The sequence below is a fragment of the Polypterus senegalus genome, chromosome 6 (genome assembly GCF_016835505.1).
Source record: "Polypterus senegalus isolate Bchr_013 chromosome 6, ASM1683550v1, whole genome shotgun sequence".
Lineage (NCBI taxonomy): Eukaryota > Metazoa > Chordata > Cladistia > Polypteriformes > Polypteridae > Polypterus > Polypterus senegalus.
This window is the reverse complement of record NC_053159.1, coordinates 2125734-2141313: the sequence shown is the minus strand read 5'-3', so window position 1 is coordinate 2141313 and position 15580 is coordinate 2125734. Positions and strand designations below refer to the sequence as shown.

The following is a 15580-nucleotide window of genomic DNA, read 5'->3' as shown; positions in this document are numbered from 1 at the left end:
AACGAGATTAATTAATGGCAAGAATCGGCTTCTCATTAAGAAACAGGTTGGAGTGAAATTGGAGTTTGAAACCCCAGTTTAGCTGCTCATCTGTCGGCTCGTTTCACGTCTTATTTCTATTTAATGATGAAACGAATCAATTCAGAGGATTGAATCCTTAAAAACAGGGGGCTATTGAAATGAAGGGAAAAGGAGCGAATTAGCAGTGAAAACTGATTAGGAGAAGGGTGAGAATGAAAAGCTGCAGCCACCAGGCCCACCAGGCCCGGAGATGGACACCCCTGCTCTAAATGAATAAGACGGGCAGCTGCTTATGGGAGACACCCCACTGACACCCCGCTCATTTTCTTCAGGTGATCTGGTGAAAACGTCTCCAGAGTCAGGGCTGTCTGTGTCTCCTGTAGTTAACCAGCAATAAAAATCTAAAATGGAGGAGAAGTTCTGAGGAGGTCCTATGGATGTGTTTCTGTTCCCTTGGAAACGTCATTAATAGTGTTGAGCGAAACGATTAGCATGATCCTGAATTGAGAGCAGAACTTAACAGTTTTGTGTCGCAGAAATAATTGTAAGCAAACGACGATTTATCACAAGTGGATTTCTGCCATTAGCTCGTATATTTTCCTCTCATCTGCAACCTTTTCTTACGCATAAAAAAGCATTAAGGGGGGGGATTATTCCAGTAGTGAGCAAAGTGGGGGGCGCGGCTAGAGAGTCCTTACTGGTTAGCACTTCTCTGCTGCTAAGATGTGTGGCTGCCGGCGAGTCTTCGGAAGGATCCTGGCTTGGATCAGCTTATAGAGGAGGAGACGGGAGAGCAGATTGGGTTACCATTGACCTCAAATGAGCTGCGGGCGGTGGAACTGGCAACGTGGATATGTTTGTAGGCAGAACACGAGGCACACGGGAGAGCATTGTATCGAGGTTGGGATTAGAAGACAGCCGAGGAAGGAGACAGCACTTTTGGTTACGGACTAACACTTAGGGAGCAAAACTCCTTGCTTTGCACCACAAATAAACTTTTTAAACCCACAATGAACTTCTTTTAATGAGTTTTGTGTTCAGCAACTTGGAAATCCCATACACAGAGAGTTTCAGGGCAATTTCACAAACATGTATGCACATGAAAGTTTACTAATTGCTAATAAGGAGGAAATGACTAATAACGGTCAGCTTGAACGTGGACTTTGAGCTTTATTACCAGGCAACATAGTGACTAGGAATTTCCATTCAAGAATTAAACAACGCAATACACAAAACGTGACACCATCACAGTAAACACACATCTATAAAACCAGATGGACGCTGAAGAAGAATATATATATTAGGGGAGTCTTGACTGCATGAGAGACGCGTGGTCCCAATACCAGAGAGCACTCAGAGGTGCAAGGAACCGTTTTTTCGCTGACATCATCTCAAAAAACTCTGGCAATCAACGTGTCTTATACAAAACACTAAATGCTGTCCTCTCTCCAGCCGTAACCGTTTTCTGCTCTTTGTAATCAGATCCTCACATTTTTTCTGGATAAGGTCACGAACATTAGATCCCAGATCTCCATTTCTTCTTCTGGCTCTGTTGATTTAGCCGCTCCTGCGCACGGTTCCCTCACCAGCTTTGAACCCATTTCGCTCCCCCATCTGGAAAAAATCGTCGCCACAATGAAGCCTTGGGGCTCTCCAGACGATGTGGTGCCGTCCAGACTGCTGAAAGATGTGTTTCCTGTGATTCGAGACGATGTTCTAAAGATCATAACTAGTAGTATATCCTCGGCTATAGTTCCTTGTGCTTTCAACCACGCAGTTGTACATCCAATCGTGAAAAAACCTGATCTTGACCCTGCCGTTCTCTCTAATCTTCGTCCAATCTCTAAACTACCTTTCTTGTCAAAAATACTCGAAAAAGTAGTTTATGAGCAATTAACTCAACACCTACAGGACCATCAGGTAATGGACCTTTTTCAGTCAGGCTTTAGGCCCCAACACAGCACAGAAACTGCGCATTTACGTGTCCTAAATGACGTCCTTTTGGCATTGGACTCGGGACTCCACGTGGTTATGGTTCTTCTCGACTTATCTGCCGCCTTCGACACAATCGATCACGATATCTTGATCTCCTGACTCGAATCCTGGGCTGGTGTATCTGGCTTAGCCCTCGACTGCTTCAGGTCATATTTCTGCAACAGGACTCTCAGAGTCATGCTAGACGATTTTTCATCTGAATCAGTCCCACTCCCATGTGGGGTCCTGTGGTATAGCGGGTCCACAGCTCACTGAGTAAAGGCCATTTTTAAATAAATAATCGACGCACTCGCGGCTTAGCGAGGAGTCGTTGGGCCATAGTGAGCCGTGGGGTGATCCGTAGGGTGTGGGCGTTTCTCACCGAGCGCACAGGTGAGGAACTGCCCACATTCGTGATTGTCCCATGGCTAATGCTGCAGCTGCTGTGGCCCGCGTCATTTTAAAAAGCGCGAGGCGGCTGAGATTGGGGGAATGAACGAGAGAGAGTAGAGAGAAGGAAATGGAGGTTGGAAGCAGGAAGGAGAGAAAGAGCGCGAGCAAATCGGTGCAGTAGGAAGGAGGCGAGCAAACGCTCGCAGGTAGCTGAAGGCTGCCTGGGTGTTTGGCCAACACCTGGGAGAAGTGGTTGTGGTCACACCTGCAGAAGTTTGTGGCAGGGCGGGAGTGACCGGGAAGGTGCAGGACTCTCCACAGTCGGTAGCGGGAGTCGGGACTTGGGATGCAGTGTCCCGAATGTGAGCGCCTTGGCCATTATGGGATTCCCAAGTCACTGTCAGGTGGGAGCCGACCGGAGCCAAGTATCGGGAAGGCGACTGGCAGTAGCAGTAGTAGGAAGAAGGTCAGCTGCAGAGAGCGTCTTGCCTGCTGCTAAGCCCTAACAGGATAAGCAGGTGAGACGCTAATAGAAACGAAGGCACCGGGTTTGTTATTTGTATTTAAAGACAGCTTCCTGATCGTTTTAAACCTCGTTGTTTTTAAGAAGACTTTTTCTAATGGTTTTAATCTCCACGTTTTCATCTTAAAGTATTTATTTATTGAAGAACTGCACTTTATGAACACTTATGTTTGGATGGACAGTTTTAAATAAAAGCACTGTTGCACTTTTGCACCACCCCTTGCTCAATTGTTTATTTGCCTCCACTGACTAGCTCACTCGGTTTCATTATCGACGGTGTTGGGTTCAAGGGTTCCCAAACAGCCATGGGAGCGTGGAGCCAGAACCCACATCGTCACAGGTCCCCCAGGGTTCCATTTTAGGGCCACTACTTTTTTCAATCTACATCCTGCCTTTAGGTGCAATTTTTAGAAAACATTCAATTTCATATCACCTATATGCTGACGACTGCCAAATTTATTTCTCCCTCAAGCCAACTGACTCCACCAAACCTCTCCTCGACTGCCTAGCTGACATTAAGGACTGGCTGGCTGTAAACTTCCTTCACCTGAACGATTCAAAAACTGAGGTCATTGTTTTTAGCCCCGACTGCAAACAGGACTCCACCCCTTGGCCTCGACTCTCTTCCCATTCCAGTAACTTCGTCTGTCTCCAATCTTGGAATCAAAATGGATACGGTCCTGAAAATGGATGCTCAAGTCAACAGCACAGTAAAATCCTGCTTTTTCCATCTCAGGCGAATCGCCAAACTCAAGCCTCTTCTGTCTAACCACCTCCTGGAATCAGTAATCCATGCATTCATTACGTCCCGGCTCGACTACTCAAATTCCTGCCTTTTTGGTATCAGTAAGGCCACTCTTTCTAGACTCCAACTGGCTCAGAATGCGGCTGCAAGGCTTCTAACTGGAAGCAGCAGAAGCCAACACATTTCACCGATTTTAAAAACCCTACACTGGCTGCCAGTTAGATTCAGAATCGATTTTAAGATTCTCCTCTTAACCTATAAGGCACTAAACGGTCTAGCCCCTGCCTATTTGAGTGTCTTGCTCCATCGTCACAATCCTCGTCATGTTCTTAGATCCGCAGATCAGCTGCTCCTAACCGTTCCCAAGCTCGTGGTGAAAGGCCTTTCTCCGTCTGTGCACCCAGGCCCTTAGTGGTTAGGCAAGCCGCCTCAGTCGCCACATTCAAATCTCGCCTAAAAACGCACTTCTTCACATTGGCTTTTAATTCTTAACCTGTCTCATTTCCACTTGCTTCTTCCTATTTCTCAATTTTATTGGGTCCTCTGACCTGTTTTTAGTATCTCTGTTTTAATTCTCTCTTAATGTTTGTTTTAATATTTTGTTTTAGTCCTGCTTCTTTTTAACTGTACAGCGCTTCGGTCAGTTGTAATGCTGTGCTTTTAAGCGCTCAACAAATAAAAATGGAGGAGGCCGAGATGAAGCAGAGGTCGTGTTTAAGCGGAGCGACTGCAGTAGGACACAAACCGCTTCTACAGTCCAGAGGTATACAGATTGGTTGGTCTGCTTGCCATTCATTGAAAAAGGGCCGTGTGCCTCCTGAAAAGTGACAAAATGCAAAGCAAATGTCCCCTGTGTGTATCTGTATGCCTTTGATATGTCATTGAGCGAAGCAAAGCAAGTGGGACAAGAAGTATGTAACGTCTGAAATGTCCTGAAAGCATTTATTGGGACCCTTAGAAAAGATTCTAAATCATTGGACTCGAGTGGCTTTTCAAATTTGTTATCACACACGTCTCCAATCGTGCAATCTGTCATTCAGTTGATTTAAATGGAGAAAAGTCGCCACTCTGCTGTTTGGTGTCATCGCATGTCCCCCACTGAAAATGGACCAGAGAAAACAAAGGAGAGAGTTGTCTTCAGAAGGAAAATGACAGACAAACACGTTAAAGGTTGTCACACACGTGCGAGTAGGAGGGAGCTGTATGGACCAAGTGAAGGTAATTCCACGTCAGGCCAGCGGGTGGCGGGGTGCGCTAAACCTTCTTCTGTTGCTTCTGCGGACAAAAATGGGAAAACTTGTCTGTTTGAACCCTGAAGACGTCACTTCTGGTTCCAGCGCCCAGAAGAGCGTCACTTCAGGGTCCACTATGTCACTTCCAGTTTTGGCATTTAAAGCCGCCATTTTTCCAAACAGTCTTCAGACATCAAGGAAACATCTGTCTTGAGTTTCAAACCCATTGCAGCCAGGGAAATTATACGGGTGGCTGGCCCAAACCTTTTTTCAATGTGTGTCGAGTCTGATCATTTCACAAGGTAAAAGCTAGAAGACCACCTCCAAGCAGCTTGAGGTCCCTGTGACAACAGTGACAATATTATGAAGAAGTTTAATGTCCATGGGACTGTAGCCAACCTTTCTGGACAAAGCCACAAGAGGAAAATCACCCCTGGATTTGGCAAAAAGGAGAGTAGACAAAAAACCAAGGACAACCTCCAAAGAGATACAAGCTGAACTCCAAGGTCAGGGTCCACCAGTGTCAACTTTTTGAGTGGCAGTGGGCTCAATGGAAGAAGACCAATGAGGACTCCACATCAAAAGCTGGAATTTGTTAAAATGCATACTGACAAGCCACAATTCTTCTGGGAGAATAGCCTTTGGACAGAGGAGACACATCTGGAGCTTTATGGCAAGTCACGTCAGCTCAATGTCCACTGATGAAAAAAATGAAGCTTTCAAAGACAAGAACTCCAGACGTACTGTGAAACATGAAGGAGGCCCGGGTATGTTTGGGGGCTGCTTTGCTGTGTCTGGCACAGGGGGGCCTTGAGTCTGCAGAAAACAATGAAATCACAAGACTATCAAGACGTTCTTAAGTGAAACGTACTGCTCAGTGTCAAGGCTCTCTGTCTCAGTCACAGGTCATGGATCCTCCAACAGGATGAGGAGCGAAAACACACAGCAAAGAACACCCAAGAATGGTGAAGAACAAAACATTGGTCATTGGTCTTCTGATTTGAACCCCATTGAACATCTATGGAAAGAAGTGAACCATGCCCTCTGGAGAAGCCCCCCTTCAAATCTGATACAGCTGGAGCCGTTTGCTCAGGATGAGTGGGCCGAACAAGCTGTGGACAGGCGCAGAAAGCTCATGGAGAGTGACGGGAATCGCTTGTGTGCCGTGACCGCAACCTTTAAAGGGTGAGGTGAAGGGTCCCATCATTTGTGTCCACGCCGTTTTTATGTGTCTTATTATTTGAAATATTCTGTTGAATCAAAACTCTACAGCAAAGTCAGATTTTTGTTAAATTTGGACTAAACAATGAGGGCTGCCAGTTGCTTTTTCAGTTTCAAGTGATTTCAGAGACAAGTGTGGGTTCTGCCTTTTTCATAGAGGGGTACCAACACATTTGTCCACATCTGGATGTCCAGTAGTTTTTCCTTTAGTGACCAGGAATGTTTCCTCGATGGTAATAACTGATAGAGATGGTTGCCCTGGGTGAGTGTCATCTGTGATTCTATTTCCAGTGAGACAAAGTGACGTGTCACCAAGTCAGGAACACGAGACAAGAATCAAAACCGTAAGAGAGAAAGTAAGTCAGAAAACTGAGACAGAAACTAATTTAGACGTACGCATTAAGACTTTTAGTGATATCCAAGCACGGAAACCAAAACGGTCCCTTTATAGGGTCACTCCGATGACGTCCTCCAAGCACGGGGACCTCTAGGAGGCCACAAAGTGGAACCATCCATCAATATGCAAAATGGCACACGATAAAAGTACAACCAATCAAGATAAAATGAAATAAATGTTGGAATCACATTCCTTAACCTCAAAACCTGCAGAATAGCCAGCAAGAATTCCTAGAAACTCCTCACGAAAGCCAAAACAAATGAATAAAAGACACTAATGACAGCAGATCAGCAAAGGTAATCAGGACGATGATCTCAGACGGCCTTTGTAACTGAAAATCCGGCTTCCTTGTGGTTTGTAGTCGCCTTTCTTCATACACCCGAATGCTGTTTAGAAATTTGGGAGAAGCTCGTATTGTTCAGAGCAGACAGCTTTGGTCGTAACTTGTCTCGAGTCAAACTTCAGCTCACAGAAGATGAACTTACCCCTGAGGTACGGCAGACTTGGCCCAGATAATTCAGTAGAAGTTTTACCAATGTGTTTAGCGTGGTTTTCCTGCTCGGTTTCCAAATCGTCTGATTGATCTGTCAAACGTTTACGGGTGAGCCGTTGTCTTCTCAGCTTTGAGGGTTTCCAGTCCATTTCAGACCTGAGAAGGCCGAGCTTGAATTATTTTTTTTTTTTGGACAGACTGAAGTTCTTCTTCTGACCGTTTTTATGTTTTCAGGTGCAGAACTAGCAGCAGCGTTGGGATTTGATTTGTCTTCCATGGAGAAAAGGTGAGTGAAAAGTTACAGCAGAAGCATCACCGTACGTAACTGGTGTCCAAAGGTTATTGCTGTGAAGATGAGTGAACTAGGGGAGCGTTCAGGACATTAAAGGAGCGCAAAACCAAACCGAATAACCAGAAACTCAAAGGACAAGACAAAGTCGTAAGTCAAAGGCAAAGGGAAGTCGTTTCCAAAAACACAAACCCAACCGCTAGGACCTACTTGGGATTAAAGGGAACTGTCGTTAGAGCTGAAGACAGGGACTTGTATCCACAGAAGAATGACGCAGCGTGCAGTCACTGCCGCCTTTCTATCTTAAATAGACAAAAACACACGTAAAAAATGACCAATTCTACAAGTGGGTACCCATCTTCAGAGAAGAAACACACACGTCATTTTAAAACAGCAGGTTTATATTTGATTCATTTAACCAACAAAACGTATTTGTCTTAGTTTGTAATATGGTGATGCACTGCAGTATTCCATTTTACAAACTGAGCGGCGAGGACAACAAGTACACCACGATCTGAAGGTTTGGGAAGATGCATGTGTTGCTGTGGACTCACGCCACTAAGCTCCTCACTTTGCAGATTTGCTGCAACCCACAATGTCTGGCTCAGAAGCGGCCATCTTGATAGGTCATTGAGACTATCACGCGCAGAGGGACAATTCTGGGAAATACCGTATGTTCTCGCGTGTAAGTCGGGTCTTGAAACCTGAAGAATCGGCCATGAAATCAGACCCCGACTTGTACGCCTGTTCAAAAACACGACGCTTATTTATTTGTTTCATTTTTTTTTTACATCTTCCTGCCTCCTCCAGTGTCGCCCCAGTTTCTCAGACACATCGAATTTTGTTGCAGCAGTGCAGTTACCAATTTCTTTCGCCACTTCAATGACTTTTAATTTAAAACCAGCTTCATATTTTCTTCTGATCGAACGCTCCATCGTAGATAAGGGATGCTGTTATGATAAAAGAGTGTGAAGGTGTGAGATACAAAAAGACAGAAATCAGTGCAAACGCCGCTTCGGAATAGTTTGGGTATTAATCACCGTGTGGTCACAACACATAGAAAAATAAAAGGCCGTGTGCTCCGTGGTTACTCTCTCAGGTGGGCGTTAGCATATCGTAATCACTTGGACCAATAGCGTGAGTTTTCCACATTTGACTTATACAACCGACATTATAAAATAACAGAAATTATACAGTAAAGTCAAGCACTGACTTATCTGCGGGAGAACTTGAGTAGTTTAGTTATAATAACACAACCCAACAACAACACAGTGTCCAATTCTGATCCCAGAACATCCATATACACCCTTACCCATATTACTCATCTGATTGGCCAGCAGACACATCGGTATCTCCACAGAGACCACTTGTGAACAGAGAACCCTAACCCTGGTGATGTCAGCTGGTCTCCCACCTTCTCTGCGAAGCGTCACCACTACACTCCACCCCTCCACAGTGTAAATCCCATCATCACCGCCAAGTGAACTGCCATGGACTCACACAGTAAAGCGTCTCAGTTCACAGATCTGCACCGCACTGAATGGCCAGTGGTCAGTCGCAAACCCACAATGCCCGTCTCCTCACGGCGTTATGTGATAGCTTATCCTTATGAATTAGGATTTATTAAACAAAAATAGAAAACTACAAGAAAACACTCAAAAGTGCAAAAGGAGAGGCAGAAAGGAGTTACCTAAAAGGCAATATGCAATCCACAAGTCACATCCCCTTTAAGAAGGCAGCAAAGCCAAAAGAATTCAAAGAGAAGACACCAAAACTCCAAATACAAAGTGAATAATGTCCTACTCCTGAGCCTTCTCTGTCATGGCTTAAATACCCAGAGGGCAGGCTCAACAGCAGTGATGTCAGAGTGGCCCGCCTCCTGGAGCTCCACCCACAAAGAACAAGGAACACAGGCAGACTTAGAGAGGCTGACATTTGCTATTATTTTTGCATCACTTCAACAACATTTGGTGCTTTAATAACATTCATTACATTACATTTATATCGCGCTTCTCTCACTACTCTGAGCCCTGTCCATGCAGGGTGGACCTGCGACACAGAATCATGGTCTCCTTACTGCGAGGCAGCAGCGCTACCACTGCGCCAACTGCATGGATTTGTTTGGCTTGGCCATGCTGCTAGGCAACCAACCCAGAATTCATGTGTTTCCACTTCTGGGGCCAAATGTATAAAGTTTACCTGCCATGTGCTCCCCCTGTTATCTGAGTCTGAGGAAATCGAAAAGAATTCAGGACGGCCTTTTTGTTATTTTCTTTCTGCGTTGTTCCTGACCCGTTTTCCTGATTTTTACACTTTGATTCTGGGTTAGCATTTTGGTACTTTTTGTTCTACTTAAAAAAACAGGATTTTTTTTTTGTAAAGTACTGGGAGAAAGTCGTAAAGCAGACACACGCAAGGATCAAAGCTAGGAATTATACTGGTATTTCATTAAAAGAAGTGTGAAAAAAAATCACAGTCAAGAGTTCACAAAAAATAAAATGTTAAACCCGAAAAAGACTAAAGAAACGATCACAAGTTCTTTTGAGAAGCTGATTCGGTCTTTTACATCGGTATTTTATGGATTCAACGATGATGTCACACGTAATGCAACCCCAGAGAATTCCAGGGTCCATCGCCCTGGCAACCATAAATGCCATTGCCACAAGATGCTGATGTTCACAAGAAAAGCAAAATGGCGTCGTAACATGATGGTAAAAATACATGGCGTTCTTGAGAAGACTTGGACCCCCAAATTCCTGTCAAAAATGAATTTTCAGGTATTAAAATCCTATAAAGTTTATGAAAATTGACCCAAACATGACAAGGAGGCATTAAATAAATGAAACAAAGGAATCAATGACAACACTTCTGAGGGACAGGACCGCCTTTTGGTTTTGATCTCTGCATGTTTTCTGATGTTTCTCTTCTGGCCGCCTCCATTATCGTTCTTAGTTTATCAACTATAGCAGACGGTGCACAATTAACCAATTATAAGCACAATCACCAGAAATTAGGGAACAAAAGTATTCAAAACTGACAACACTACGCCTAAATACAGACGTATACATAACAGCCATCTTGTGTTGCTTTATTTTGTATTCCTTGTGGCGCACCTCGTGTCATCGACATCGGTGAAATGAACTGCCCAGTATATAAAAATAATGATTTCTTTCTTTTGTTCATCACAGGCTTCAGAGTCTGGAAAAGAAGATTTTGGTAGAAGCTGGAGAAACACCTTCCATAGTGTATGAAATGAAAAGCAAAGTGGAATTATTTCGGGAAAAATTGGAGGTACGGTGAACACAATTAGTGGAATATCAAAGGAAAAGGGAGATAAAAGAAAAGCACATCAACAACCAACACAAGACACAGGGGGTCTGTTCATGCCGGCCAACCATCCACCATCAACAATGGTCATCTGTGGCCCCTCCATCATATCAGACGTCAGCTCCTCGTTCTGCTCGTGTTTTTTGTTCATTTACCCCTCAACAGTGCTGACATAAATGTGTCAAGCCGCACGCATTGCCGATTGGTCCAGAAGCTTCAAGAACTGAAAATAGCAAACAGGCATGTGACAGTGAAAGAAAGTCGCACAGTTGTGAAAAAGTAAATGCCCCTCTTTGAATTTTCTGGTTTTACAGGTTGGGACGTGACTACCAGGAATCTAGCCCTCTGCAAGTCAGACATTAGACCATCAGGAAAGCTGTGACGAGAGTAGGCCATTCAGTCCAATATGCTCATCCATCTTAATCATCTAATTAACATCAATCCCTAAAGTCTGCCCTCCACCACACCACTTGCTCACTTATTCCATGTGTCTATGGTTCTTTGTGTGAAGATAAACTTTCTAAGAACGTTTTTGCCCTTTGCACATTTCCAACTCTGTCCCGTGTTATTGTTGAATTTTCTATAAACTAATAGTTGGGATCTTCTATGCTAATCCCTTTCATAATTACCAGATTATGGAGGTGCTGGGATCCACCGTACTTATTCATTTTGTAATCTTAAACACTTCAATCGTGTCGCCTCTTAACCTCTGCTTGCTTAAGCTGAAGAGGTTCATCCGCAAACTCCCCTCATAGCTCAGCACTCTTGGTCCTCTAATCAGCCGTGTCGCTCTCCTCTGGACCTCCTCTGGTGTTTCTGTTTCTTTTTTTTTTGTAATATGGAAACCAAAACTGCCCACATTACTTCAGAGTTTTCCAGAGGCCTCTCTAGTGTGTTATATAACTTGAGGGTGACCTCCATGGAGTTGTACTCCACACCTCATAGTGCTATACGACCTAACATCTCACTGCTGTCCACTGTTGATGGTGACCCATCCAATTTGACTACCAGCTCCTTCTCATCAGGTGTACGTTCAAGTTTGAGACCCCCCATCGTGTATTCATATCTCACCCACTTTTATTAAATTTCATCTGACCTAAAGCAGGCCAATGTCACAATTTAGCTGATTCTCCATGATCTGCCCTTCCACCTAGTTTGGTCTCATCTGCAGACTTAACCACCTTATTGATTACATTCATGAACATTAAAGGCCAGCAGCAGCCCCAAAACTGACCACTGCTGGACTTCATTGTTGTTGTTGTTCTTCATCTTCTTTTGGGTGCTCCACTGTTATCATCATCTAATTGTGAAAAGGATCCCCTCACCAAAACCCTTTGCTTCCTCTGCTTGAGTCAATTTTGTGCCCACCTCCACCCCATGCCCTGAACTTCCAGTTCTTTTAGTTTGATGCACAACTTCATATGGGATACCTCACTAAAAGCCTCCGACAAATCAAGATAACTAACACCACATCCACCACTCAGACCATACTCTTTTATTGCTTCCTTTTAGAATGAAACATTTGGGGAATATCTGGGGAATCCAACGCAGTGTCCGCTGAAAGCCTAGAGAGGCATAAGTTATCTGTTTATGATCTTTGAGTGACACGCCTTTGATTTAACTACAGAACGTCGAGCATCTCAGCTGGCTAGGACTCTTCAAAGACCTCTCCGTGGGGACCCAAAAACCTTCACCGTTTTATCACAAAAGGACCCTGCGGAAGACAAAAGAAGAATGTGAGCACGTGCAAGAGAAGTTCCTCCAGATGAGGTAACGGCTTTGTGCCCCGCTGGCCAGATGGCTCTGTGTCTTGGATGTCTGTACTGAGACGACTTGTGCTCTCTGTCTGTGAATTTATCTGTTACTCGTGTTTTCTCACATAAACGTCTTGGGTTACATCCACCATCCTGCATTTACAGTTTAAAACATAGATATTAGCCTTTGTTTTTGCATTTCGTCCACAATACCATAGTGTTTTTAGTCCCAAAAATGGAGACTTCAGAAAACTGTACACTTCTGAAAATGCCAGATCTGCGTTCCAGTTTGGATGGGAGATGTCCTGAGAGCTTTGAAAATACAGACTCTAAACCACGCTCTGATTGGTTTGTGCTTATTACATCCCCTGCACTGATTGGGTCCTGCTCATTATAACGTCTTGTGTGGGTATCCTTCATGTGACAGATGATGCACCTTGGAGGGCTGTATAATGTCACTGTACGTGGACTGCCATGACTATTCTCAGCCGCTTTGCACTCTTTATTCTCAATAACAATTCCACCTCATTGTTAGTCCACACAAAACAGTCTGCGATTTTGTTTATCGTAATTGCCATTACAGTTGAGCTCTAGACAGATGAAGTGCCTTAGGACACAATAGCAAGGAGCTACGCATGTGGAAGTGGCTTGTTTGGTGTCCTGTCTTAAATACAGCAGATGGTTCATGGACTCTAAAGTGACACTATGACATAACAGGACAGGTGGCTCATAGGACCAGTCTGTCCACAAGCAAAGGCTGCATCTTCAAGGTAAACATAAAGCCGTATATGAAGCACACATAGGGCCTCGGGTTGGCAGTTAAACAGCGCATGATGGTATTTATCATGCAAAATGCAAGCTGTGGATCCAGCATTGGTCATTTATTCTTATTTTTGTCATATGCTTCATTCCAACAGTTCCCTTGATGTGACAGAAGAAGTCAGACAGTATCTGAAGACGCCCACCTTTGACAACTGGTAAGAATGTATGGTCGGAATGTTCTATGGATTTGTGTTCTTTTAAGAGAAATGCTAAGACAGGTTGATTTCCCATCATTCCTAAAGTCAGAAAAAATGTACATTAGGGTTAGGGTTAGTAAATATTACAGTTGGCTAAGGGAGTGCCAAGAGATTTCCAATGGCATCTGATCCTGGTGTGGAATCCATAAGGGACACACAGACCTGCTATGTGTTTAGAGGCTACCGTGTGAACACAGAAGGCTTGGGGATCAAGGAACAGGTGGTAGAACAGACTAACTGTCGGGAATTGACCGTGGACCTTCCCCAAGAATGTCCTTTTATGTGATATGTACCACTGGCCCCTCCCATCTATATCTGAAGTCCCACCCCTAGCCCTTCCTTTTGAGTGACATGTACCCCTGGCCACTCCCATCTATATCTTAAGCCCCACCCCTAGCCCTTTCTTTTGAGTGATATGTACCCCTGGCCCCTCCCATCTGTCTGTGTCCTTACCCCAGTGATTTATTTTGCCTGATGATCTGCCCCCCTTATCAGTTATTTATGGGACTCATCCCACTACCCCTTCCTTTTGCCTGTTCTTTACCTCTGGCCCCTCCCATCAATGTCAGAAGCCCCACCCCTTCCGTTTGTGTCATATGTACCCCTGGCCTCTCTCATCTATATCTGAAGCCCCACCCCTAGCCTTTCTGTTTGAGTGGTATGTACCCCTGGCCCCTCCCATCTATATCTGAAGCCCCACCCCTAGCCCTTCCTTTTGAATGACATGTACCCCTGGCCTCTCCCATCTATGTCTATGGCCTTACCCCAGTGATTTATTTTGCCTGATGATCTGCCCCCCTTATCAGTTACTTATGGGACTCATCCCACTTTCCCTTCCTTTTGTCTGCTCTCTACCTCTGGCCCCTCCCATCAATGTCAGAAGCTCCACCCCAGCCCTTCCGTTTGTGTCATATGTACCCCTGGCCTCTCCCATCTATATCTTAAGCCCCACCCCTAGCCTTTCTTTTGAGTGATATGCACCCCTGGCCCCTCCCATCTATTTCTGAAGCCCCACCCCTAGCCCTTTCTTTTGAGTGATATGTACCCCTGGCCCCTCCCATCTGTCTTGTCCTTACCCCAGTGATTTATTTTGCCTTATGATCTGCACCCCCTTATCAGTTATTTATGGGACCCCCACCCACTAGCCCTTCCTTTTGCCTGCTCTTTATCTCTGGTCCCTCCCATCAATGGTTGAGCCCCCATACCTTTAGCCTTTCGTTTTGCCTTGTGTTTCCTGCTGGCCTCTCCCATCTGTGTATGGCTGGGGTTCAAATGCTGTTTTTATTTCTGTTTTGTTCATTTTGCTTTGCACCCTCCCCCTCCCTAATCTATTGTCTGTGGTTAAAAACTTTAGATTCATCAAAACTTTTGATCTCCAGTTCTCAATGGATTTCGACATTTAAAGGTCCCCTGATACCGAAAACATTGATACCTCGATGATGGGTGTGTGTCTGCCTGTGTCTGTGTGTGTCACAGTTTCTTCAGGACAGTCTCCAGCTAAAATGGCTGGATGGAAGAATACCAAACTCGAAACCTAAGCCTGTTATGATATGACGATGTGCTGATTAGTTTTTGAGCCAAATCGTGCAAGAGAAAGAGGCACTTGAGAGGAGCCATAATTCTTTAATGAATTCTGGATTCTTCTTGTCAATTGCTATTGTAATGACCTCATTTATGATCAGAAAGATCAGCATCAGAGTGGTCAATAATTACTGAAATGTTAGAGAAGAGTTTGGGTAACTTGGTTCTGAGGGCACAAAGCCTACTGACGCTCACGTCCAAATTTTTTCATTTACATTAAGCTTGTTGGTCATTTAGTTTCACTGTATCTGCGTTTCTTGTCCTATATGCCATGTGTTTTTTGGGTGGTTCCCCAGGAAGCAGGACCACCTGTCCATTATTTCTTTAAATCACCTTTTATTTTGATGCGACTTTTTGCCCCACTAGAGAGGACACAAAGAAGGAAAATGACTGCGAGGAACACGTCGTCCGAAACAGGCAGAGATCAAAACAGCCAGAACAAGCCAACCAAATCGTCAAAATACAGAGCATAAAACACTGTGACAAGAAGAGACACGAGACATCATAAGGTTTGGGGCAGCCACCCACGTAATGTGTTCCTGGCTGCAAAAGTAAAAGGTTTGGTAGCGAGTAACGTTTACAAGACAGAGTCCAAAACAGAACTGAATTCC

General features: G+C 44.5%; 1 protein-coding gene across 1 annotated transcript in view; it reads left to right on the top strand.

Annotated features, from left to right (window-relative positions):
• The window catches only part of LOC120530497 (high affinity cGMP-specific 3',5'-cyclic phosphodiesterase 9A), a 76357-nt gene that overhangs the window by 21620 nt on the left and 39157 nt on the right, over positions 1-15580 (top strand). Inside the window, exons 3-6 of the mRNA XM_039754926.1 lie at positions 7234-7285; positions 10477-10579; positions 12243-12385; positions 13287-13346. Of these exons, the coding sequence (XP_039610860.1) occupies positions 7234-7285; positions 10477-10579; positions 12243-12385; positions 13287-13346 (358 nt within the window). The remainder of the gene's footprint in view (positions 1-7233; positions 7286-10476; positions 10580-12242; positions 12386-13286; positions 13347-15580) is intronic.